Source organism: Choloepus didactylus, chromosome 1 (assembly GCF_015220235.1).
Source record: "Choloepus didactylus isolate mChoDid1 chromosome 1, mChoDid1.pri, whole genome shotgun sequence".
Taxonomy (NCBI): Eukaryota; Metazoa; Chordata; class Mammalia; order Pilosa; family Megalonychidae; genus Choloepus; species Choloepus didactylus.
In genome coordinates this window covers 24327246-24354495 of record NC_051307.1, presented here as the reverse complement: position 1 = coordinate 24354495, position 27250 = coordinate 24327246, and the positions used below count along the sequence as shown (strand labels likewise).

General features: G+C 34.5%; 1 protein-coding gene across 3 annotated transcripts in view; it reads left to right on the top strand.

Moving 5' to 3' along the window:
- Positions 1-9782, top strand: part of GABPA (GA binding protein transcription factor subunit alpha) — a 30877-nt gene extending 21095 nt beyond the window's left edge. For all 3 annotated transcript variants that reach the window (XM_037833098.1, XM_037833081.1, XM_037833090.1), the window contains exons 7-10: positions 879-932; positions 1676-1816; positions 2053-2245; positions 6522-9782. In XM_037833098.1, the coding sequence (XP_037689026.1) occupies positions 879-932; positions 1676-1816; positions 2053-2245; positions 6522-6750 (617 nt within the window). In that variant the 3' untranslated portion in view covers positions 6751-9782. The remainder of the gene's footprint in view (positions 1-878; positions 933-1675; positions 1817-2052; positions 2246-6521) is intronic.
- The last annotated feature ends 17468 nt before the right edge of the window (positions 9783-27250 follow it).

Genomic DNA, 27250 nt, shown 5'->3' with positions numbered 1-27250 from the left:
TTCCGGCTCTGTATTTTGAACTGGGTCCTGGCATGAAACCCCAAATAGAGCCTTCCAGGGGGCCCAGTATGCAGAATGAGTAACGGTGGATAGAATTCAGTTTCAAGAAAGAAGCATGCAGTCTATGATGGGGATTAAATAGGAGGAAGTAATAGAGACTGGAAAGTGCAACTCTTCAACTCTTTGAGAGGTAAATACTAGCATTTGAGTAGGAATAGCAACAGGTGAGTAATGAATGATTCTGTAAAGCATTTAAATTAGGATCTTTTAATGTAGCTCTTGTGTTGAGAGCTGTATTTGTGAACCTCTTCGATTATTTCATTTAGCATAGCTACAATTTTGTGTGTGTGTGTTTTAATTTCGCTATCTTTAAATAGGAACATTGTAAATGTTAAAGCAGTTTTATTCAAAAGTCAATGTTATAGCAGGTTAGTAAATTATGAAGCTCTCTCAGAATCCTGAAGGAGCACTGTTGGTGGAGAAATCTGTCTAGATAATTTCAGAGTGGCACATATTCGCATCTTTGATCTGATTTTGGAGATTTCCTTATTTGTACATGACTTTATGTGGATAAATAGATTTAGATATGGTTATAAATCCATGGTTCTCTGAATAACTTTTCTGAGTTCACTGAAACTGGAGTTTTTCTTGTTACTTCTCTTAAAGTTATCTTTTCCTTATAAAGAAAGAAGGTTTCAAATATTGTTTAGGTTAATATGCCATTAAGTTTCAATTATTTAATGTTTTGCTTTTTTCGTTTTGTTTTTAATTATGGAATTCTCTTTAAAGGAATCATGTTTATTAAATTGAATTTTACTGGACTGGGGTTTGCATTTCTGGTTTTAAATGAAAACAAAATGTTTCCTTTTGTTCTTCAGATGTGTTGGCAAGCCAAGAACAACAGATGAATGAGATAGTTACAATTGATCAACGTGAGTATTCATACCCATAATATATGACCCAATTATCATTTTCTTTATTTGTACTGCAAGGTAGTAAAAAAAAAAAAAACTTTCAAGTTTTTTTTTTTAAATGAACTATTTTAGAAATACAAAGAAATAATTATAGCCAATACATGTACACCACAGGAAATAAAACTTTATCAAGTTTACCTCTTGTGGATGCTGTTTTCTTTTCTCCCTCCAGAAAAATGGCAACTATTTTGAATTTGATGTTTATTAGTCCATGCATGTTTTATATTTTTACCAACTATGTAATCATAAATGTTTTGTGGCATCATTGTACATGTTTAAACATTTTGCATAAAATGGTAATATACTGTACATATCTGTTATAACTTGCTTTTTGTTTAACATTTATGAGACTTGTTTATTCTTACAGCTCTAGTTCATTTACACTGCTGTAGAGTATTAAAAAATAGTTGTGAACATTATTGTTTGAGTATTTGTAAGAATATGGATAAGATTCTCTTATCATGGTATCATAGGGTTTTTTCCTTTCAACCAATAGATATTGCCAAAGCATTCCTCAAAATGGTAATATAAGTTTGTACTCTTTCATCAGAAATGTACCATGAGTTCCCATTTGTCCACATTCTTTCCAACATTTGATAAACATTAGTTACACTGATTGCATTTAGTGTATTTCAGTAATTTTTTTTCAGTGCTTATATTGGAGGGGGAAAAAATAGATTTTCTCTTGTTTTTCCTTACAGCTGTACAAATTATCCCAGCATCAGTGCAGTCTGCTACACCATCTACCATTAAAGTTCTAAACAGTAGTGCAAAAGCAGCTAAAGTACAAAGAGCTCCAAGGATTTCAGGAGAAGATAGAAGTTCACCTGGGAACAGGACAGGTATTTCCCATCATCATCTGGTATTTATAAAAATTTTCAAATGAAGTGTATTTTGTTATATTTTCATTGTGAATATGGACTATTTCTTTGACAATACTGAGACAGCATTTATAAATAGAATTTTTATTGCTAGCATGACACGAGTATGAATCCAAGTACTTAGGTGTTGATTGCCTTTTTTGCACTGAGTTAATCCATAGCACTATGTCCCATGCTTGTCTCTCCTGTCAATTTAGGAAACAATGGCCAAATCCAACTATGGCAGTTTTTGCTAGAACTTCTCACTGACAAGGATGCTCGAGACTGCATTTCTTGGGTTGGTGATGAAGGCGAGTTTAAGCTAAATCAGCCTGAACTGGTTGCACAGAAATGGGGACAACGTAAAAATAAACCTACAATGAACTACGAGAAACTCAGTCGTGCATTAAGGTAAGCAGGTTATTATTTTTTGTTTTTAAATACAAGCTTTCTCAAAATTCACTAGTAATTTTGAGGTACATACAGTTTTTTTTTTTAAGATTATTGTAAGATTGTTTTTATCTGATTTAAAACCATGTACTCTTTGCTTAAAAGCAAAATGTTTAGTCTTAGATGTTTCTATCGTTTGTGTAATAGATACGATGCTGTCATTTGCATGGGTGATGTAAATGAGTATAAATTTTAGCAGTTATACAGATATTGCCTTCTGTTTTTACAGTTGAATGAAAATACTGACCCACTTCCCTGTTTTTTCCTCTCTAAAATCTGCCTAGATCAAAATACCCATCTTTCCATTAGAATTGAAATAGAATAAGTTTATTCTTAACAGTCTTATTTCCCATAAGTAACATGAAATCCTTGCTATAAATTGTGATCAGAAATTATGCTTTTCCATTATGCAGTGATGAAAATTCAACATGTGCATTTAAGTATCTGAGAAAGAAGTATGTAGGAATATCATGGAATTATGTCTGAATTTTTGGAAGAGATTAAAATTAATAATTCGTAATTTACTGCTATATTTCTAAGTAACATGCTTTTACTGCTATTTCATTGTTCACTTTTGGGCCTTGTATGTGGATTTCATATTGTGAGAGGTGATGGTTTAGCTCTCTTTTTATCACTACCTACTACACACACACACACACACACACACACACACACACACACACACAACACACGCATGCACACACGCATACAACCCATACTTTTCCAGCCTCCTTATCCTCCCAATATAATTAGGTGGAAATTTTGGTTATGTAAGTATTCATTGTTACAGTACTATGGCCATATAAATACTATCACATAGTTTATCATGATTAATTTTCTTTTCCTCAATGAACTTTTGTTTTCCTTAGAGTTCATAAGTATCTCTAATGCTTAGCTTTCAATATGTGAATGTTAGACTTCACTTACTCAGTCTCAAACACTTTGCCAGTTTTCTAAAGATCCTTTGCATATAATCAGAATTAAAACTGTTAAGTAAAACAGTTGCTATGATTGTATACATACAAATTCTCCCCAAATTATAGATAAATGACCAAATTAATAAAGATGCTGTTTCTCCTCAGATTGATCTGTAAGTTTCAATGCAGTAACCATGAAAATCTCAGTAAGTCTTTTTTGTAGAACTTGACAAGATAGTTGTAAAATTTATATAGGATTGTAAAGTACCACTATAGCCAGGACACTTGAAGAAGATTAAGGAAAGTCATGCTCTACAGGACATTGAGACTTACTATAAAGCTACAACAGTAAGACAGTGTGGTATTTGTTCAAAGATAGACAATTAGACCATTGAATAGAGTAGAGAGCCCAAATAGAACCAAGAATGTTTGAGCACTTGATTTAAAGATACGGCAGTGAGAAGGTCGTTGATAAGGGAAAGAGCTTCTTTTCAGTTAGTGATGCTGGACAATTGACTATCCATATGAGGAAAAGTTAATTTGACCCCTTCCTCATATCATACCATTTAGAACTTGTAGTTCTAAATGCAAAGTGAAATACGTAAAATAGGAAAGCATCCAGAGATATCCCCAGGACTGGGTTTGGGAAAGACATTAAACAGAGAACCAAAAGTACTAACCATAGAGGAAAAGCTCAATAAAATTGGACAACATGCAAATTAAGAACTTCTGGTTGTCAAACTGCCACCATTATGAGAGGAAAAGGCAAGCCGCACATATCCAACATAGGACTGTTATCTGGAATATATAAGAATTCTTACAAATCAGTAAGGAAAATGGAAAAATGGACAAGAAACTTGAATAGGCACTTTAGTTAGGTTACCCATATTGCATACCAAGTCTTGGTAAATACAAGGAGTAATGAGGATGTTTTTACACTTTTGATAATAGTGTAACTTGTAACCTGTAACCTAGCAGTTTCTTGTAAGTATATACCAAATAAAAATTTACTCATATGTCCACACATATGCTAAAGCAGCATTATTTATCGCAGCCAATAACCAGAAATCACCCAGTTTGCTGTCGATAGTAGGATAAAAAAAATCACGGTATGTTCATACAAGAGAATACTGTGTAGCCATGAAAATGAATAACTATTGCAAACAACAATTTGAATCTCATAATGTTCAGTTAAAGAATCCAGAGTCAATAGAGTATAAACTTCATGAATATATTTATATAGTAAAGTTCAAAAAATAGTAAGAACAAATTACGGCATTTAGGGATGCATATTTGGGTGATGCGATCATAAAGAACGCAAGGAAATTACTGTCATAAACTAGAATTGTGGTTACCTTTTAGAGTGGAGGAGGGGTGATTGGGGGAAGGCATGGGATGTATTTCTAGGATGCTGGCAGTGTTCTGTTTCTTGACCTGACAGTTAAGGGGTAAATGTTCATTTTGTAATAAATCACTTGAGCTGTTCACTTTTGTGTCCTTTTCTGTTTGTGTGATATATTGCACAATATAAAAGGTTAAAAATAATCTAGATTTAAAAAAAAAAAAAGAAATACCCGTGAAAATTATAGGTATTGTGTGCCCTTCTCCTTTATTCTAGGAAGGAAGCAAACACAATGCTATTATATACAGGTTCTGTGATGCATCTGCTAGAATGAAAGAAGTGAAGTGTTAAGTAAAATTAAAATTTATGTGTGTATTTTTCTTCCTATCACCTCTTACCAAGAAACAAGATTATACCAGATCCGTTTCCTCCTGGAAATAAAAAAACATTTTCCTTCATGTTCCCTTTTTCCCAAGTGTCCGTTTGTTAGTCTTACATGTTATAGAAGTTTTCTTAAGAAATGGAAACACTTACAGCATTTTAAACTGGAAGACAAGCAGTTGGTGGTTTGTAGGCTGAGATGCAAATCCTATGTTAATGTAATTGACATAAAAGGAAACACAAGACTATGTCCAATGTATGATATCTCTTAATGGGAAAGTACATATAACTATTACACTTTTGCTGTCCTGGAATGAGGGAAAGATGACGTAATTTTCTGCATACAGGTCAGTTTTCTCATTATTGGACTCTTAATTAAGCTGAGTGACTTTTAGAATAAAATTCGGCTAAATGTGGTAGTTTCCATGACTGGTACTTTTGCAAACAGCAGTTCTTTGTCAAATGGGTGCAAATGGGCAGTGCCATTTTAAAATAAAGGTTTCACAATGTGCCATCACAGGAAAGACCTTGACATGTTTTTTCCTGTTATTGTAAATGGCAGTGCATGGTAGTTAGGAATGTGCTAGAATCTGGTATGAAGATGCTGCCATGTGATTGTTTAGCCACAACTGTTAACTGTATACATTAACCAAATTTTTTCATTAAACAAGTATTTTTCCCATGTGAATATAAATCCAACTCTTGTCTATTGCCTCTCCACAGAAGGCAGTAGTAAACTAGACTTGTAGTGATTTCCCCAAATATGTCTATGTGGGTTTAAAAAGATTGTTTCTCTATAATGTCCTGTTCCTCTTTTTCTGTCTACTCTCTTTTTTCATGCCTCTTATATTTTTGTAGCTCATTATTGAGTTTGGAGAATTTCTCTGAAAGGAAAGCCCTTAGATTATTAAAAAGATAAACATGAAAGCATGGCCATATAATATGGGATTTATGCAAAACTGAAAAGAAGTGGACATTCCAGTAATGCATAGAATATACTTATAATTTCTTCACATTATATGGATTCTTAACTGTTAACATAGCTTACATTTTATAGAAAGCTAACTGTGCCCATCATTATGTGCTGAGCACCTTACAAAGATTACCTTATTTAATCCTCCACTATTCTACGAGGGTAAGTACTGTTTTTAATTCCACAGATGAGGAATAAAAGCTTAGAGAAAAGGGACTTTCTGTGGTTACAAAGCTAATGAGTTGTGATGCTAGGTTTTGAATCTTGGTACTTTGACTCCAAAGCCCTTCTTATTAGGAACTGTGCTCTCCTACTGTTCCTGAAGGTGTTTGTTTTGTTTTGTGTGTTTAATAATTTTACTTACTTATTTCATCATAACTGTGGAAAATATGCTTTGAAAGTTCTTAGTGTTTTAGAGTACTATGCATTGACATTTTATTAAATATTTTGAAGTTTTTTTGGGTAGTAACATTAAATATTTCTGTGTAAGTTTAATATTAATTACTGTTTTGGTAGATGCAGTATACTACTAGACTTTTGCTTATGGAGTAGTCTGTGAAATATTGTAAGAAGCCTGAATTCTTAAATTTTGTATAGTACTAATGCGTTTTTCTCTTTTTAAAGGTATTATTATGATGGGGACATGATTTGTAAAGTTCAAGGCAAGAGATTTGTGTACAAGTTTGTCTGTGACTTGAAGACTCTTATTGGATATAGTGCAGCAGAGTTGAACCGTTTGGTTACAGAATGTGAACAGAAGAAACTTGCAAAGATGCAGCTCCATGGAATTGCCCAGCCAGTCACAGCAGTTGCCCTGGCTACTGCTTCTCTGCAAACAGAGAAGGATAATTGAGCTCCAGGACCTTCTGGGAGTCCAACGTCTTTCTTTAATATTTAGAGCAAGTATTGCTCTTACCTTTATTACTGAATTTGAATCTTCTTTTGTTTCTAGACTGTACAGTCTGATGCATGATTTTTTTATAAATATTTCATACTCTTGTGAATTTGGATCTTTTTACTTTGAGCATATATTTTAGAATATATGTTATGTTAAGGGATCACCACAATGTCTTCAGCGTTAAGGCAGGTTCATTGTGGAGTAGTTTGTTAACAGTCAGGAAAGCTAAACTGGTCAGTATTAATGTCTAGCCCTACCAAAAATAGCCAGGAGTATCTGAAGATGAAAAATAAATGAAGTATCTCCAGGAAACAGTCTGGCTTAACTGTTTTTGAAAAGATAACTTTTACGCCTCTCTGCTGCTTTGGATGTTGCTTTACATAGAACCAGAAAATGGAATTTTTCACAGCTAAAGCATGTGTTCTTGTTTCATCTAATCAAGCAGAGCTAAAACATTCATATCAAATAAAATTATAATGATATTAATAAATTACTAAATATCAAGTTATTTAAGTAACAGATATTTGCAAGCAATGGATGAGTTAAAAGTCATCTGGCAGAAGAGCAGTGCTGAAGAAAGAGATCCAGGTTTAAATCTGGCTTAACTCGAGCCAATTTTAAGAATTTGCTGTATAGATTATACATAATGTGAGGCCAAGAATTTAAATTATTTTGAGAGAGGAATTTAATTCTAATAAAGCAGCTGTTACAAAAATTCTGAAATGATCTCTGTTTTTCCTGTCAGAGATTTTAAAAACTGAAAAGGTATACCTCACCTAGAAAATACAAATTTGGTTTGGTTTGGTTCAGCTTTTTTTTTTTTTTTTTTTTTTTAATTCCTATAGTGCCGATATATTATACAAGGCATCTTATGTATTCATTGTGTTTCTGATGAAATGAGGACTTTAAATCAGTAAGCAGTACTTTCTCTTTCAAAATATTATATTACTTGCAAGTACTTTTAAGAGGAAAATTGGATTTTCTATATAGGCAGTCTTCTCTCTTAATACAAAAATTCCCATTTATTTAATGTTTTCCTTTTGAATATTATATATGTACATGTATACAAATACCTGAATACATGTATAATTGACCATTATATATATGCATATAGATATACATGTATACATATATATATGAAGGCATAAGGTATTCAAAAGGAAGAATAATAAATAACTAAAACTTAATAAAATCACATGATTTTTAATACATGACTATTATAAGCTAACACTTCTAAGAATGTCTTTCTTTTTTTCTTTCTTCTGTGTGTTTTATGGTATTATGCACAAATCACAATACGAGAGACTGGCAGCTAGATGACTTTTAATCCTCTTATAGCAGAAGGTTGATTCTTGAGTACCTTCTCTGTCATCATTTCCTTTAAACTTGTCCCCCAAAACAACTTTATAAGAGCTCAGTTAATACTTTTGACCAATTGGGAGGAAAGGGCCAAGATAACACAGGCACAGTGGCATTGTTAGCAGTTGCTGCTATCAATACTAAAGAGTAGTTTGGAACGAACCATAGGAGGCAGAGATCTTAAGAACAAGGAGAGGAGGGAACACCTTTTCTGGAAACCTTAAATTCTAATTATAAGGACTCTGTGATAGGACCATAATGTCTAATTTCAGTACGTTTATATTACTGTATTGAGTCCTTGACTCTGCAGTAGATACGTAAAAAGAATAAAATTTGTAACTTTCATTTTTATTTTTTTATAAACACAGAATAGACTGACATCTTAAATTAATAGTACTATTTGAGTGCTATGATTGCAAGAATATCTAAGTAGGATTACAATATGAATAATATATAGAAGCTTTAGCTTCAGATAAATAAACAACTAAAACTACGGCTTTGCACCATACTCTTGGTCTAGGGAGTTAAATCACTTATAGTTTTAAAAATAATAATAAAGTATACTGTTCTGGTATATTATTGATTTTAGTATGCATTTGGGAATACATTGTGTTAAAGTTCTAACCAAGATAACAGACATTCTTTATATACATGTATGTGTTTTAAGGCAAGGAACACCCACATTTCTTTTAGATCCCTAGAGTCAAACCATTGTTTCCCTTTTTTGCTTTAAGCATTCCCCAGACCCTTTTTTTTAAAACCAGCATTCTGTTTTTTTTTCCATTGGCAGTTTTTGTTTTATTCATTGTAATTTGAACAGGTAGCCCTCATACATGATCAGGCGCTGTTTCTTTTTTCTTTACGTCTCTTTTACTGTCATTTTGTGTACTAGAACATGGGTAAAGGAATGAGACTAATCTTTCCAGTTGATTTAAGAAATCTCTCATTACTTTGTAGTCTCAACTTTAAAGTCTTTTCTTTGTCCTTACTGAGGTTACAGTTATCGGAAAGCCAGGTAGTCTTCTTTTATTGAAAGATAACTCATCTTGTAAATGAATATATAATTCATGCTATTCATTCTTTGTTCTGTTTTTATGAACAAATTTTTCATAGCAGAATTTACAATATTCAAAGAAAATTATTAGTCACCTTTTGTATGTTACATATACAAGAATAATAAAATGTTCACTTTTGTTTCAAAACTTGTTTTCCTTATGAGGTTTTCATTGAGCCAGCTTTCATAAGTACCTTCCTAGCCTGAAGCCTGAAAAATTGTATTGGCATCTAAACATAAAATCACGCAAATTAAGCAGATGTTTTGTGCCTCCAAAAATATTTTTGGTGGGGCCTGCTATTTTTCATATTCATCATTTTATGCTACTGCCTTTTAAAAAGAACAAGTGTATCTTTTAAATAGCAAAAAAAAAAGTTTTAAAATTCATAATTTTCAAAACGAACCTGTGACTAACTTAATGTTTTCAGATATAGATATGTAAAAAGATTAATAGCTCAATGACATTTCACTTGCTGCCAGGAAAAAATATTCTTAATCTTTTGTAAAAGGGAGGAGGATTTTTGCATACATTTTTACTCTTTAAATAAAGATGCTTATACTGTCATAATAACAATTATGCATTTCTTTGTGGTTTTTACATTTTGGGGATAATTTTACATAAAACAGTTATTTTCTATTTTTATTCAGAAAAATATTTGTGCATAAAATGTCAAAATAGTAAAATGAGAAAAATAAAACTATTATACAATATGTACCTGTGATGTTTGAGGTTTTTTCCTTGGGTACAAATAGTCTCAAATTCCTGGGAATATTTGATTTTGTGAAAATCTGGTAGTCCACATCTGATGTTTTGTTCCTATATATTTTTTACTTCAAAATGATCAATTTGGGAAGAATAAATTCTGAACTCAAGTCAGGTGGTAGAGTTAAATCTTAGGAAAAAAAAAAAAAAAAAAAAATGAAGTTCCATCCAAAAAGCTAAACTTTTGGAATAGCAACAGATGAAGTGGTAAGACAGTACTTGTCAAAAGGCATGCTGCGGATTGTTAAACTATAAATTTTTAATAAAGCCATCTTTGCCCATTAAAAAAAAATTACCTTTTCATATTGACTGAGTAGCAACAGAATGTTTCAGCCAGGACCAGAGTGAAGAGGAAACAGACTGGAGAAAAGGTGACTTGTGCCTTTGTTTATAGTCAAGTAATGGTTAAACTTTGACACTCGCACTTAAATAAGAAGTGGTAGTTTGAATGAAATAAATTGCTTTAATAATACACAGTCTAATTTTATCTAGTTTTCATTTAGGAAACTGGTGAGTTATGTTTCCCAAGACTTTTTGGTATGACTTTAATAAAAGTTTAATTTGCAAGCCAAGCATATGCTTAAAATGCTTATACTGATAAACGACTGCTTGAGAGCACTGCTTTTAAAACTTGGTGAAGCACCAATTTTTTATTTCCAATTTGTCGACTGAAATGTTTGTAAAGTAAAAACTTGCTAGAAATATTTAAATCAAAATTCAATCAATATAATTCACCAAGTTAACAGAATACATGGAGGGGGGAATACAATATCTCAATAGATGCAGGAAAGCCAACAGTAAAATTCAACCTCTGTTAATGAAAATGTAAATTTTTTAAATGTTATTTATCCCTAAATTGATGCATAATGTAAAGCAACTGTAGTCAAAAGTCTGGCAGTCTTTTGTAGGCAAGCTGTTTATAGAATTTATTTGGAAATGCAGAGGACTCAGAATAGCCAAAATGATGTTGAAAAAGAAAAATTTGTAGGACTTCCACTACCTATATAAAGCTACATTATATAAAGCTACAGTAATGAAGGTGTAATATTGGAATGAGGGTAGACATAGATAAAGGTAAGTTAATAGAATCCTGAAATAAACCCACACATGTGGCCAATTGATTTTCAAAAAAAAAGTGCCAAGGTAATTCAATATGTTAAGGAGAATCTTTTCAACAAATGTTAGAACAACTGGATATATGTCTGGAGACAAAATGAACTTCAACCCTTACTGTATAACATATAAAAATGAGTTCAAAATGGATCATATACCTAAACACAAAAGCTGAAACTATAAAATATCTAGATATAAAATGAGAAAATTTTCATGATCATAGAGGTAGAAAAATATTCTTAGACACAAAGCAGAATCATAAAATCAGTAAATTGGACTTCAAAAATTTTAAAAACCTCTGCTCTTTGAAAGACACAATTAAGAAAATGAAAAAATTCTTAGCCTGGGAGGAAATATTCTCAAGACACACATCTGACAACTCGTTTCAAAAATACATGAGGAACTCTTAACTGAAACCTACAATTAGAAGGAAATGAGTACTGCTCACAACCTGAGGGAACTTGGGTGTGGCTTCTTCCCTAGGTAAGTGTGCCACTTTGAAGCAGTTACAGACCCCAGAAGAGCCATGATGTTTTAATCCAATCTTGTGAGTGGGACCTTTTGATTGTTTCCATGGAGATGTGACCCTCCCAATTGTGGGTGAGACCTTTCGATGAGGTAATTTCCATGTAGATGTGACCCCATCCATTCAGGGTGGGTCTTAGTTCACTGTAGTCCTTAAGAGAGCTGAGACCCAGACACTTGGAGACACTTGGAGATGTAGACATGTTTGGTCAAAAAGGCATTCTCAGTACCTTGATGCCAGGGTCAGGCTCATTCCTGGAATCTGCCCACATTGCCAGGAAGACTCATTCATCTGGGGGTTCCTGCCCCACATCAAGGGGAGGGTGATGAATTAATTTGCAGAGTTAGACCTAGAAAGAGAAAGTTGGCATTTGAGCAACAGAAGAGTTTCTCTCAAGGTGACTCCTAGGCATAATTATAGGTGGGCTTAGCCTCCCCTTACAACTAGAAGTTTCACCTGAGCAAGCTCAAGATCTAGGGCTTGACTTGTAAAGTAGGGGATTCCTAAGTTAACATAGCATATGTTACATCCATGATAATCCATCCATATCTCACATTATCATCACTTAGTTGTTCAATTCTCATCACTCTACATTTTAAACAATTCTCACATCCCAAAACATGTCATAGCTCTTGTCAGCCCTTAATTATTTGTCCCTAGTATTTGTGTCATACCAGTAAGGTATTCCTATTAATTATAGTCCCTAGTATGCAATAGATAGATTTTTCCCCATATACCCTTCTGTTTTCAACTCTCTGTGCTAGTGTCATACCTTAGAAGTATATCATGCAAGCACCTTTCTTTATTTGTGGTGCTAATCTGTGGGAAACATGTCTTTAAACAACCCCAAATTTGCTCTCTAACTGCTTGTTAAACTGCACTTGGAAAGTTATCACTTCTATGTATATATGGTATATTCTACAATAAAAAAAAAAATGATTAAAAAAAGTTGTTTAGAGATGCTAAGTTAAGAGATGAAGCCCAGATTTAGCCCCAGAGACACTAAGAGAGGACTCCCAGATGCTTAGAGAGAAACGTCCCAGGAAAACCAAGCAAAGAACTGAGAGAAGCTAAGAGAGTCAGAAGCCCAGAGACATTTTGGAAAAAGCTGTTTTCAAACAACGCAGGAACAAAGGACCAGTAGATGCCGGCCATGTGCCTTCTCAGCTGAGAGAGGTGTTCCGGACTCCATCAGCCTTTCTTCAGTGAAGGTATCCTCTTGTTGATGCCTTAGTTTGGATACTTTTATGGCCATATTACTGAAAATTTGTCACCAAATAAACCCCCTTTATAAAAGCCAATCCATTTCTGGTATTTTGCATAATGGCAGCTTCAGCAAACCAGAACAGTAAGCCTCCAGATAAAGACACAGTTGGTCAAGACCTTAATTTCAGCCTCATGAGACCCTGAGCAGAGGATCCAGTTAAAATGTTCTAGAATCCTGACCCATGGAAACTGGGAGATAATAAATTTGCACTGTTTTAAGCTGCTAAATTTGTGCTAATTTGTTACACAGCACTACAAAATTAATTCATGAATCTCCCTCTCCAGCCTCTTTCTCCTCCTTCCCCTATTCACCTAAAGAGTGAATTTGTTTATATTCCCATAAACAAGGAATGAGGTCTGTTTCTCCATATGCCCTCCCACACTATGTATTATCAAACCATTAAATCTTTGCCACATAACTTATCATAAATTATATTTCATTATTTTGATTGACATTTCTTTAAAAGGGAAGAAATGATGTTAAGTGATTTGATGAAGGTTGCACAGAATGCAGAGGGCAGAGCTAGAGCTAGAACTAATCTCTTCACTCCTAATCTGGATCTATTTCCCTTTGCTGTAAGTGGTCTTTGTTTTAATTCTTCCACAGTATGGGTATGTTGGGGCAGGTGTGGGGGGAGGGAGGAGCTGGTAGAGAGAAAAAGAATGGAAGATAATAGCCAATAATATAAGGAAGAATCTTCTTTCAATAAATGGAAAATTGAGGCACAGGCTTAGGCACAAATGAGAAAGAAGTTAAATATAACATAGACTGCTTCTATGTATGAGAAGTGCTTTATATGGGTGTTCTTCCTTAGGAGAGACTGGCATCTTACATCATTTATTTTACAGACAAAGAAAAATTATTTACTAGAGAACTTTCATTTCCCCCTTAGGTTATTTGTGAGGTAATTCCATTGAAATTTTGATATTTGAAACACATTATTGGCAGTGTTGATACAGCATAGGGAAATGGATAAAAAATAAATTGATTGAAAATATCAGAAACATCTTATTGGCCACATATGTTTATCAATTTGAAGGGAAATTAGGTCCGTTTGTTGATTTTTTTTCATTTATTATTATTTTTTAATTGTAGAAGTTGTAGGTTTACAAAAAAATCATCAAGAAAATACAAATTTCCTATATACCCCCCTAAAATGCACAGTATTCCCTATTAGTAACACTTTTTTTCATTAGCATGATAGCTTTATTACAATTGATGAAACAAATATTATTATAAGCTATAAGTATAGTCAATAGTTTATGTTACAGTTCACTGTTGGTTTGTACAGTTCTGTAATTTTTAAAAATTGTATACTAATAACATATATACAACATAAAATTTCCCTTTAATCACACTCAAATATATAATTTGGTGGTGTTATTTACATTCACAATGTTGTGCTACCATCATCACCACCCATGGCCAAAATTTTTCCATCACCCTAAAGAGAAACTGTTCCAATGAAGCATTAACTCCCCATTCCCTTCTCCAACCCTGGCCTATGGTAACTTGTCTTCTGGTTTCTGACTCTATGACTTTGCTTAACTTAATTATTTCATATCAGTGAAATCATACAAAATTTATCCTAATTAGGTTGCTGCACTCTTTGATCCCAAATCTCATTATAACAATGTATTGACTGATGTCAATGGTTTTGGTCTGAAAAAGTGAAGGGGATCAGACAATCTGTGGAATTTTATTTTTTTAAGTAAAGATTTTTGTTTCAGAGTTCTAGTTTTGCCAGGATTACCACACTCCAGCTAAGATATTATCCATCAGGGACTCAAAATTCACACTAACCTTTCTTGTTCCACAAGCTGAGAAAAGCAGATGCCAAGCAGAATTCTTATGACAAGTTCTTGTCAAATTCGCAGCACTGAAGCAATCAGTGAAATACGGGAGAGAAGTAGGCTTTAGAAAATTTTAGCAAACAGGAGTCAGAAAGCTTTCGGAGATGAAATGATTCACTTGGGTGGATTTAGGACTGAAATGTTCCTTGATATATACCCACTAAAGTTTCTTATACCTGGAAGAAATTCTTTCTCATTTATTTGGGGTACTAAAGGCTTTCCCCCCTATTTCTTGGGTAAAAAAAATTAGCTCTACTTGTCCATTTTGAGAGAAAAAATAATGCCACTTATCTTTGCGAAGATAAATCAAAGTATGATAGTTCTCTACATTTTTGCTTTATGAAAATACCAGAATTACCTGTGACTATTTGGTTTTCAAATTCGTTGGCAATGTCTTTGAAACAAAATGATCCTAAGTGCTGTCTCTCAAATGAGAAATAGTTGAATCATCCTGTGGGACTGATGGAGAGTAAATTAGCTACTTGGCAGAAGCTTTCTGCAGGTCCATGATTATCTCAGCATACTAACCAGTATCTGAAAAGTCCAAATAAGTGAATGTTATGCTTTGGAGATCATTATTTCAGACACAGGGAATTAAGAATTACAAGATATACTGGCTCCCTGAAATAACTCTTCCTATATTTTATTCATCTCTCAAAGGTTAATGGCTAGACCAATTCAGTGGTTTTTATTGGGTCAAGTCTGAATAGGGACTGTATTCTTTCATTTTGTTCTTTCTAATTGACATGGCTTTCCTCTTTTTTCTTCCTTATCCTCCTACTTCTGTGCCTTTCAAAAATCTTATCCTTTATTATCCCAGAATTAACCATACTCTTTTTTTTTTCTTTTAAATTTCTTTGATGTTCCACATACCTGATCACTCGTCCTTACTTCCTTATTCCTTCTTCCCTCCAATTTCACATTAGATGACTGGAACCATACAAACTGTATGTGTGACTTGTAAGTCTTAATGACCAGCCTTGGCCAACTGCTTAGTCAACATCTCTACAAGGATGTCTAACAGGAAGTTTCCAGGTAAATATGGCTGAAACAGTATTTTTTATTTTCTAACCCAATCCTGATTTCCCCAGTTTTCCCTTCTTAGTAAACAGCACCCCATCTACCCAATTACTCAAAAGTAAAGAAATTTCTCTTTGATTCCATATGAGACAGGGAACAGCTAGGATAAATGTGTATTCACAGCTCTCTTGCTTTGCTGAGGACTTACATGTAATCTGATTTCAAAATGTGTATTTGCTTAATAAATTAATGACTATTCCAAAACAGAATATCCAAAACCATTTATTAAGTAGTAATTGCAATTCATATATATGATAGGTTGATTTAGAAATCCACTTTTAAAAAAATGTGATGGCCAATTTAAGATTCACTCTCATATCATTATTACCAATGTGTTTTCAACATACGAGCCAAAAAATATGGAGTAGTCAGTTCTTGTTGCCATTAGTACACATTTTAAAAATTATTTGCATTATTTATACTGGAATTTGAAAAGTCCTTTTTCAACTGTAGCTTGCATATAATTAGGGATTTTTTTTTGTGGCATTTATACAGGAGCTGAGTGGAACTTTTTAAGTAATGTAGTAAGGTACAAATTTGGGGGATTTCTGTGAGACTTAGAGATTCCAGTTCCAAATTTTTCCAGTTGATGTCACTATGGCAATGGTATCTCAAACATCTGGCATAAAGCAGCAGGGGGAGGGAGATAGAAATCTAATAATGCGACTAAATCTAGAAGAAAGATATTTTGGTGGATGCGGCTAAAATGGTGAGTAGGGCAAAGCATCAAAGTTCAATTCTTTGAATCAGTGTGGTAAAGTGAATGCATATATCTGACCTTATATGAGTCAGCAAAAACAAAACAAAACCCAAATAAAGGAAAACAAAACAAACACATAATGAGTTAGGGATGTGCTGAAACTGTTGCTTTTTGCAGTGAGATAGGAGATAAATCTTCCCGTGCTCTGAACTGCAGTGATGTGTCAATGTAGCAGTGATTACTGTCTTTAGTCTTGCTTTTTTGCCCTTCAGAAACTGGTAAATGGAAACCTTTAAGCTAAATTTCTGGCAGTGGGCTGGTGTACTGCCTTTCTCCCTGCAGGAAGTCAAGACAGATTATAATAGAGGAAGTCCAAAGCAATGACAATATTGTTCATTAGAAGGAGTGGCAATGGTTCAGAGGCAAAATTAACAGAAGTTGGAATAAAAAAGTAAAAATGACTGCCTGGAGATTTTACGGCTTCAAAGTAAATAACACGTCCTTGAGTTTTAGCAGCTGTTTAGGGACTCCTATATCGTTTAGCATTAGTTTAAATGACAAGGTAAAAGAACTTATGTAGTGAAAATTGGTCTTCAACAAGAATTTGCTGGAAAATTTCTAAAATGGGAAACCAGATTTGTTTTCAGATATTATTCAGCTGTGCAAGGAGGCAAACAGATGTATTCATTAACATTCCCCACAGAGCATATTGTGAAAAATGCTCTAGCTGAGGTTACACAAATGTTTTCTGTTATAAAACCTGCCTCCACGGGGCCGTGATTTTCAAGGAGGATCTTATCTTACACCGTTTCCTGTTGTTGCACTTCATGTGAAAGATGATTTTTCTAATTAAGTTAATAATAATTTTCACTTTTACCTTGTGTTAAAGAACGGTCATTCTGGTGCTTTTTATACTCCCTGTGGAAAAGAAGGAAAATTCCATCTGTGGAAAAGTTCAACCTTCTATTTCAAGATACTGAATGACCCAGTGAAGAAAATGTTTTTGTAAAGTTGGTGGAAATTCAAGACAAAACCATGAGATGTTACTAGTGCTCATAAGGTCTGTACTAAACACATCAACTAAGAAGCGCTCTCTCTGTTTTATACCTATGAACCAAAGACAACGATCCATATGGTGGATAAAAAATTTTTTTGGAATACTCCTGGGAAGAGAACCAGGAGCAAGCAGTTCTCCATCTCTATTAGTAGCTTTGGATGCTGAAGGACCATATTGGGGCGTTTAGAGTACCCAGAGTCGGGGTTTTATGGGGAAGGCACTCAGGCTTGAGCTGGAGATGAGAAGAGAGGAAACGAGTCACTCAGTGCCCTCCCCAATACTTCTAAAGCAGTCACTGAGGCCACGATATGAGGCTTTAATAAGGCACAATGAGGACCCAATTTTCCATGGTGTTAGCCATGAAATGATTACAAATGGACCTTGAATGTGATTCCTTGACTTTAGGTGGCTCAGAAGACACAATGGGTCCTTAGAAAGTGTCTGCCAGGTGACAGTATCCCACAGAGGAGGCAAAGAGAAAAATCCCCTGGGTCAGCTGACCAATGATAAAGACAAAGGTGAACTAGACAATGGAAAAAAGAGAGAGGGAACGTTGTTTCCTGGTCATGGAATAGACACTATAAAGGAAAATTGTCCATGTGCAGCAAATTCTGTAAAAATGAATCTTTTTTTTTCAATTTTGGTTTTAGAATTGAGAGTAGACAGTTGCTAGTTGGTCTGTTGGGGATGTGTTGAAGCCCTTTTCTTACTCTAGAATTTCCTCAATCATATTTCTGAGAATTTTTTCTGTAATCCAAAGTTTCAGCAACTATTGATTGAATATCTACTTTGTGCTGGAAGATACAAAAGAAGCACATGGGACTCCTGCAAGGCAAAACCATTTGCAAGACAAACTGACTCGTGGTAAATTGAGATGGGGTTCCCAAAATGTTGGGATTTCAGAGAAGTGTAAAATTACAAAAACAATGCAAAAAACAAAAAAACCTCCAACCAGCAACCCTAGGTGGACAGACACAATGTTTCCAATTTATTTTACCAAATCAGAAATTTTAAAAACAGCATATAATATCACCATAATTTAGTAAAAGAAAACATTTATTAACAGGAAAAGAAGTAATAAGAATATAATCAAGGAATAAAGATCATCCTTTAAACTAAAGAAATGCTAAGAACTTATAAGCATCTCACAAAATTGTCCTCATTTTTAGTTTTCTTATGGACCAGTGAAATCTTAAGATCTTATTCGTGACTGGTGCTGATTTGCTGAAATCGAAGGCAAGACTATTGTAATATGGTGCTCTGGCTAAAACTCAGTCCCAACATTTTCGAAATATTTTCTTAATCAGACTGGTGGAAAACTTGCAGGAAGTGGAGACCTAAATGTATCCTGAGGCCTCAGTTCTGGGAAAATCACACTAGGGATTCTTTGGTTATGCATATATTGCACAGATACCTCAAACTGGAAATGAGAGAGAGAGAAGGAGAGAGAGAGAGAGAGGAGCTAAGGAGTGAAGGTGGCCCCTATAGAGAGCTTATCATATTTCTCTGGATTTAAACTACACTGTGCCTACAATCTGCTATTCTTTCTTATGGAGAGAGAGAGGAAGGGAAAATTGCTGCTGTTTGAGAAGTTGTTCATAAGTGATTCAGGAACTGGTGTTAGAAGTTGGTGGAAATGATGTGTGGCCCAATGTTCAAGTCACAAGAAGGTGAAGTTCGGCACGGACTATGCTGTTGATTTCCTGTTTGTTGGGCTGTTAAAATCATCTATACTTGGAGAAATGTCCTGATGTTGTGCTGATATAATTTCCTACTGAGGCCCTAAGGGCAAGGCCAAACCACGTAGGTAACAGGCAAGCTTTTTATTGATGGAAGTGGATGTTCTCACCATCAATTATCCTGGGAAGAGTACATACTAAAAGATGAAATTAGGGCTGATAATTCTGTCCTTAAATTGGCTTAACAAGATGGAGGTGGGTGGGGTCTCTTTCTGCTGTGTAGATCTTTTGCTGGTAGGATGGGGCACTAAAGTTCAGAGACAAGCTCAAAGGTACTGTGGGTTGAGGGTAAGATGTCCCCTACCATCGTGCAGGATGGGCCAAGGCAATATGTAAAGGTGGCTTTTGGTGGATGAGCTCTGACAGCAGCAGCATTCCTTGATGGCTGAAACAAAACTGTTTATTGCATTGTCATTGTTTTCTGTACCTCCTGAACCAGTAAGTCTTATTAAAGGCTGCAACCTGTCTCAGCTGTACTATGAGCATTAAAGGAAGAGTTGGGTCTGTGTTTGAGCCATGTATAAATGATGTGCAATTTATGGACAGAATGCTATCCTGAATCTGACTTTATTTAAAACTTTTATACTTTGTTCATCATGGAAATTTTTGCATTCCTTTTATATTTTAAAAATATTGCATTTAGGTATTATTTACTTTGATTACTGAATTTTTTGGTGACCCCTTAAATTTTGTGCCCTATTACTAGCTCTTATTCTTTCATCTCTAAAATTCCAGGGTTCTGTTTTGCAGTGAGATGAGGAGCTTTAAGTCTCCAATTCCATGGAAAATAAAACAAGACATGTAACAGTATGATTTTATATCACGTAGGAAAACACTCAACAAAACACACAGAAGTTATTTTATGACTCTAAAAGCTGTCAGCATAATGATAAAAACTTTCTCAGTAAATGATATTAAGCACAGGACGCAGATGAAAGAAGAGAGGAGAAATGGAATAACTGCAGACTGTGGGGTGGGGAAGGTGGTCTAAATATGACAATCACACCAAAAGTCACTAGCAGCATGAAATTCTTAACCTAAAGTCCTGCATTCTAATGTTATAGATTTATGCTTACTTCTGGATATGGTACCAAGGCAAGTTGAAAAATATTTCTACCAACATTTAGGATACAACATCACTGATGGGAATATTGTCACGTTTGCAGCAGTCTCTTCTTGAGATTGGAAAAATCAAAAAAATTAAAATGAAATATCCATGGGAATTATGGTCTCAGCCCTGGCATGTAAAGAGCATGGAAATTGTCACTCTTGTCCTTAAAACAAGAAAAAGATGAAAAAACTGAAAAACCAATGACTTCTTGGAGCTATCAGAGACCTGACGTACAGGGTGAACTGCCACCAGGAATCTGGAGAGACAAGTGAATCTAGAGTCACAGGTGATATATGCTTTTTGGAGCAGAAGCTACTGGAAAAATGAACCAGTGAGCACACTTAATGGTTATTTTGATGAGGTGCTGAGGGTGAGTACGGTCTAGTTTGAGAGTTAAAAAGTCTTGGGTGCCCCATCTAGGGGGCCGCCACATGTTCATAACCTTTGTCTCCAGGAACCCTACCAAGTTTTCACAGTGAAGAGCCAAGAAAAATACTTTCCTGGCTCTTCTAGGGAGAGAGAAAGAGTAACCCTTGTGAAACATGCCCAGAGCATTCTCCATAACTAAGGCCAATCTCCAGTGGAAAAGTTTTTACCAGAGCTTTATCTCAATTGGTGGAATGGCATTTCTCTGACCCCAGTCAGCATTCTAGAGCCTTCTTACCTAGGAGTGCAGGGTAAGAAACACTAGTGAGGTCATAGCCCAGGGACCCAGTCCCACTAAGACTTGGATTTAATCATAAGCTTATAAAATCCTTCCCTTCCCCCACAGTTTACAACCACACTAATAGGACTCCAATATAGTAACAGTGGGTTGCTGCTGAAAGAGCTGCAAGCCACAGACTCCATCTGAGGAGGAGTTCTTAGGGAAGCCCAAGGTCAACAAAGGAAACAGAAACAAGGACTAGAGAAATTTGAAGCCTCTGGCACCTATGGCTACAGCAAACATTAGACACAGCCTGATTCATAGATTAACATACCTACTCCCTCTAAAGCCCTATTTATCTCAGGTCCTATTACCTGACACATCATGTCAGGGTTTAACAAAAAATTTCAAGACATGAAAAAAGACAAGATAAAACAAAGCCTGAAGAAACAAATGAGCATTGAAACCAGACTCAGATATGACACAGATAAGGAATTATCAGACAGGGAATTTAAAATAACTATGATTGTTATATTAAGGGCTGTAATGGAAAAAGTAGACAACATGCCATAACAGATGGGTAATGTAAGCAGAGAGATGGAAACACTAAGAAAGAATTAAAAGGAAATGCTAGAAATAAAACACTGTAACAGAAATGCAGAATGCCTTTGACAGGCTTATCTAGACTGAAAATGATTGAGAAAAGAATCAATGAGTTTGAATATATCCCATATAAACTTCCCAAATGAAATGCAAAGAGAAAAAAGAATGTATAAAATGGAACAGAATACCTAACAACTGTAGAATAACTTTAAAAGGTATAACATACACATAAGTGGAACACCAGAAGAAGAAAGAGAGAGTGAAGCAGAACAAATATTTGAAGGAATTATAGCTGAAAATTTTCCAAAATCAATCGCAGAGAACAAACCACAGATTCCGAAATCTTAGAGAACACCAGCTACATAAATATTTTTTAAATGTATACAAACTGCATATCATATGCAAACTGCAGAGAAACAGAGACAAAGAGAAAAAGAAAATCTTGAGAGAAATCAGATTGAAGATAAAAGCACACCTTACCCACAGAGGAACAAGGATAGGAATCACAGAATCTGTGCAAGCAAGAAGAGCATGGAGTGGAATACTTAAAGTGTTGGGAAAAATAAAACTCACCAACCTGGAATTCTATATACAGCTGAATAATCCTTCAAAAGTGAGGGAAAAATACAAAGACTTTTAGACAAATACAAACTAAGGGAATTCATTACCAGCAGACCTGTCCTCCAAGGAATATTTAAAGAAAATCTCCCAGAAGAAAGAAAATTTATAGGTCAGAAATTCAGATCTACGCAAAGAGAGGAAGAGGGTCAGAAAAGGAATAAATAAAGATAAAATAAAATGTTTTATTTTTTTCTTATTCTTAATTGATCCAAAAGATAAATTTTGTGTAAAGTAATAATAGTAATGATGTATTGGGTGTTTATGTGGAAAAGTGAAATGAACGACAGCAATGACATAAGAGATGAAAAGAGGGAACACAGAATACTCTATTACATGGTAACTACACTACATGTGAAGCAGTATAGTTTTATTTGAAGGTGGACTAAGATTAGTTAAAAATGTATATATTTTTATGCTGTCTTAGTTTGCTAGAGCTGCTATGACAAATACCACAAATGGGTTTGCTTAAAGATTAAGCATTCATTGTCTCAGTTTTGAAGGCTAAAGCTCCAAAATCTCATCAAGGCCATGCTTTCTCCCAGGATCAGCAGTCTGGTGATAGCTGAGACATGATAATCTCTCTCTCTTCTCTGATGTCTGGCTTCTATTGGCTGACTGCATCCAAATTTTCTCTCTTTATAAGGTATCTAGTCATTGGATTAAGGTCCACCTTGATTCAGTTTGGCTTCATCTAAAATAGGATCTTCAAAGACACTGTTCACAAATGAGAGCACACCTTAACTAATAACAGCATCTTTAAAGGTCCTACTTACAAATGGGTTCACAACCACAGGAATGTGGATTAAGACTTGAACATGTCTTTTGTGGGGAACATGATTTGATCCCCAACATATGCTAAAAAGGGAGATAAAAATGGAATCATATAAAATACTTAACTAAAATCAGAGAATTCAGAAAAAGAGGAGAAAAAAGAGAACAAATGCAGCAAATAGAAAACAGTTACAAACATGGTAGATATTAATCCAACTATACCAATAAGCACTTTAAATGTAAAGCACTTTAATTGGTCTAAATACACCAATTAAAAGACAGACAAGGTCAAAGTTGATAAAAAACAAGACCAAATTATATGTTTACAAGAAACCCATTTTAAACATTAAGATTCATATATAAGTAAAATGTACAGGGATGGAGAAATATATCTTGCTAACATCCATCAAAGGAAAGCTAGAGTAGCTATATTAATTTTAGGAAAAGCTTCAGAACAATGAAAGTTGTCAGGGATAAAGAAATAATAAAAGGGTCAATTCTCCAGGAATACAAAACAATCTTTGACATTTATACACCTAACAATAGAGTGTCAAAATATATGTGGCAAAACTGATAGAACTGCAAGGAGAAATAGACAAATCCTATTATAATTAGAGACTTCAACACTTCTCTTTGAGTAATTGATAGATGAAGAAGGCAGAAAATCAGTTAGGATATAGTTGACCTGAAAAGCACTATCAATCAACTTAATCCAGTCAACACATGGAATACTCCATCCAACAATAGCAGAATACATATTATTCTCAAGTTCGTGTGGAACATTCATCAAGATATACCATATTCTGGTCCATAAAACACATTTAAAAAAATTTTGAAAATAGAAATGATACAAAATATGTTCTCAGAGACAATGGAATTAAACAAGAAATTGATAACAGAAAAATACCTGGAAAATAACCAAATATTTAGAAATTAAACAACACACTTCTAAATAACTCATGGATCAAAGATGAAGTCTCAACAGATATTAAAAATGTTTAAATGAAAATGAAAATACAACTTATAGAATTTGTGGGATGTAGTGAAAGAAATGCTTAGATAGAAATCTATAGCAGTAAATATATTTATTAGAAAAGAAGAAACATCTAAAATCAATAGTCTAAGCTTTCACTTTAGGAAACTAGGGGGAAAACAGTGATTTAAGGCTAAAGCAAGTAGATAAAGTAACAAATTTAAGGCAGAAATTATTGAAATTAATAACAGAAAGTAAATAGGGAAAAATGAATGAAACCAAAACTGATTCATTGAAAAGATCAATAAAATTGATAAGCTTAGGCTACCAAAAATAATTAGAAAGCACATAAATTATCAATATTAATAAATGAAAGATGAGTCATTATTACTGATCCCAAGGACTTTGAAACAATAATAAAGGAATACTATAAACAAATCTGTGCCCATAGATTTGATAACTTCAATGAAATAAACCTTTTCCTTGAAACACACAAGCTATAAAAGCTCAAACAAGGAGATACAGATAATCTGAAGAATCTCTTAAATAGTTGAATCAGTAATTAATAGCCTTCTGAAAGCAGCAGGCACAGATGTTTTCACTGGTGAATTCTATCAAATATTTAAAGAAATGGTGCTAATTTTCCACAATCTATTTCAGAAAATAGAAGCAGAGGAAACACTTTTCTAACTCATTCTATGAGGCCAGCCTTTCCCTAATATTAAAACCAGATAAAGACATCAAAAGAAAGGAAAACTACAGACCAACATTTCTCATGAACATACATGGAAAAGTCCTGAACAAAATATTAGCAAATCAAACCTAGCAATGTATGAAAAGAATTACACACCACTATTATGTGGGATTTAGTACAGGTGTAGAAGAAGGCTAGTTCAACATTCGACAATGTAATCCACCACATGAACAGACTAAAGAAGAAAAATCATATGGTCTTTGCAATCAATCCAGCAAAAGCACTTGATTAAATCCAATCATGTTAAAAACTCTCCTCAAGCCTGTGGAGAATGCAGGGGTATTCGCCTACCCCACCTCCATGGTTGCTAACATGACCACAGACATAGGGGACTGGTGGTTTGATGGGTTGAGCCCTCTACCATAAGTTTTACCCTTGGGAAGACGGTTGCTGCAAAGGAGAGGCTAGGCCTCCCTGTATTTGTGCCTAAGAGTCTCCTCCTGAATGCCTCTTTGTTGCTCAGATGTGGCCCTCTCTCTCTGGCTAAGCCAACTTGAAAGGTGAAATCACTGCTCTCCCCCCTACGTGGGATCAGACACCCAGGGAAGTGAATCTCCCTGGCAACGTGGAATATGACTCCCAGGGAGGAATGTAGACCCGGCATCGTGGGATGGAGAACATCTTCTTGACCAAAAGGGGGATGTGAAAGGAAATGAAATAAGCTTCAGTGGCAGAGAGATTCCAAAACGAGCCGAGAGATCACTCTGGTGGGCACTCTTACGCACACTTTAGACAACCTTTTTTAGGTTCTAAAGAATTGGGGTAGCTGGTGGTGGATACCTGAAACTATTAAACTACAACCCAGAACCCATGAATCTTGAAGACAGTTGTATAAAAATGTAGCTTATGAGGGGTGACAATGGGATTGGGAAAGCCATAAGGACCACACTCCACTTTGTCTAGTTTATGGATGGATGTGTAGAAAAGTAGGGGAAGGAAACAAACAGACAAAGGTACCCAGTGTTCTTTTTTACTTCAATTGCTCTTTTTCACTCTAATTATTATTCTTGTTATTTTTGTGTGTGTGCTAATGAAGGTGTCAGGGATTGATTTAGGTGATGAATGTACAACTATGTAATGGTACTGTAAACAATCGAAAGTACAATTTGTTTTGTATGACTGCGTGGTATGTGAATATATCTCAATAAAATGATTAAAAAAAAAAAAAAACTCTCCTCAAACTAGGAATAGAGGGGAACTTCCTCAACATTATGAAGAACATCTACGAAAAGCCTGCAGCTAACATCTTACTTCATGGCAAGAAAATGGATAACTTCCCTCTAAGATCAGGAAGAAAGTAAAGATGTGCTCTCGCCACTCCTAGTCAACACCATTCTAGAAGTTCTAGCTAACACCATAAGACAAGAATGGAAAATAAAATGTATAAAGATTGGGAAAGAAGAAATAAAACCCTCTTAGTTAAAGGTGATGTGATTTTTATATAGATAATCCCAAAGAATAGATTAAAAACTCCAGGTGCTAATAAGCAAGTATAGCAATGGCACAGGTTACAAAGTTAAAGTCAGTTGCTTTCCTATATATGTACAGCAATGAACAATAGTAATTTGAAATTAAAAACACATTACTTACATTAGCACCAAAAAAATGAAATACTTAGGCATCATTCTATCAATATATGCATAGAATCTATATGTGAGAAGCTACAAAATTCAGATTAAAGAAATCAAAGAAGATCTAAATAAATGCAGAGATCACATCTGTATTCAAGGCTTGGAAGACTCAAAAATGCTAAATGTCAACAATTCTTACCAATTTGATCTCAATGCCATTCCAATCAAAATCCCAGGAAGCTATTTTTGTAGATAACAACAATCTGATTCTAAGGTTTTTATGGAAAGGCAAAAGACCTAGAATAGCTAACACAATACTGAAAAATCAGAACAAAGTTGGAAGACATAAATAACCTGATTTCAGGGCTTACTATATAGCTACACTATTCAATGTAGTGTGGTATTGGTGAAGGAATAGACAAATAGATCAGCGGACCAGAATAGAGAGTCCAGAAAGAGATCCACACAAATATAGTCACCTAATTTTTGAGAAAGTATTAAAGGAAAGTTAGTGGAGAAATGATAGATTTTTCAACAATTGGTGCAGGAACAATTGGATGTCCTTATACAAGAAATGTCAAACTAGGCACAGATCTTACATCTTTCAGAAAAAAATGAACCCCAAATTGATGATAGGTCTAAAAGTAAAACACAAACCTATAAAACTTCTGGAAGAAAGCATGAGGGAAAATAATCTATAATTTAGGGGATCTTTGGGTTGGTGATTAATTTTTAGATATAACAAAAGCATAATCCATGAAAGAAAAATGATTGTTGACTTTATTAAAATTAAAAACATCTGCTCTGGAAAAGACATGGTTAAAAGAATGAAAAGAGAAGTCAAAGACTAGAAGAAAATATTTGAAATAAAATATATGATAAAAGAGAAGTCAG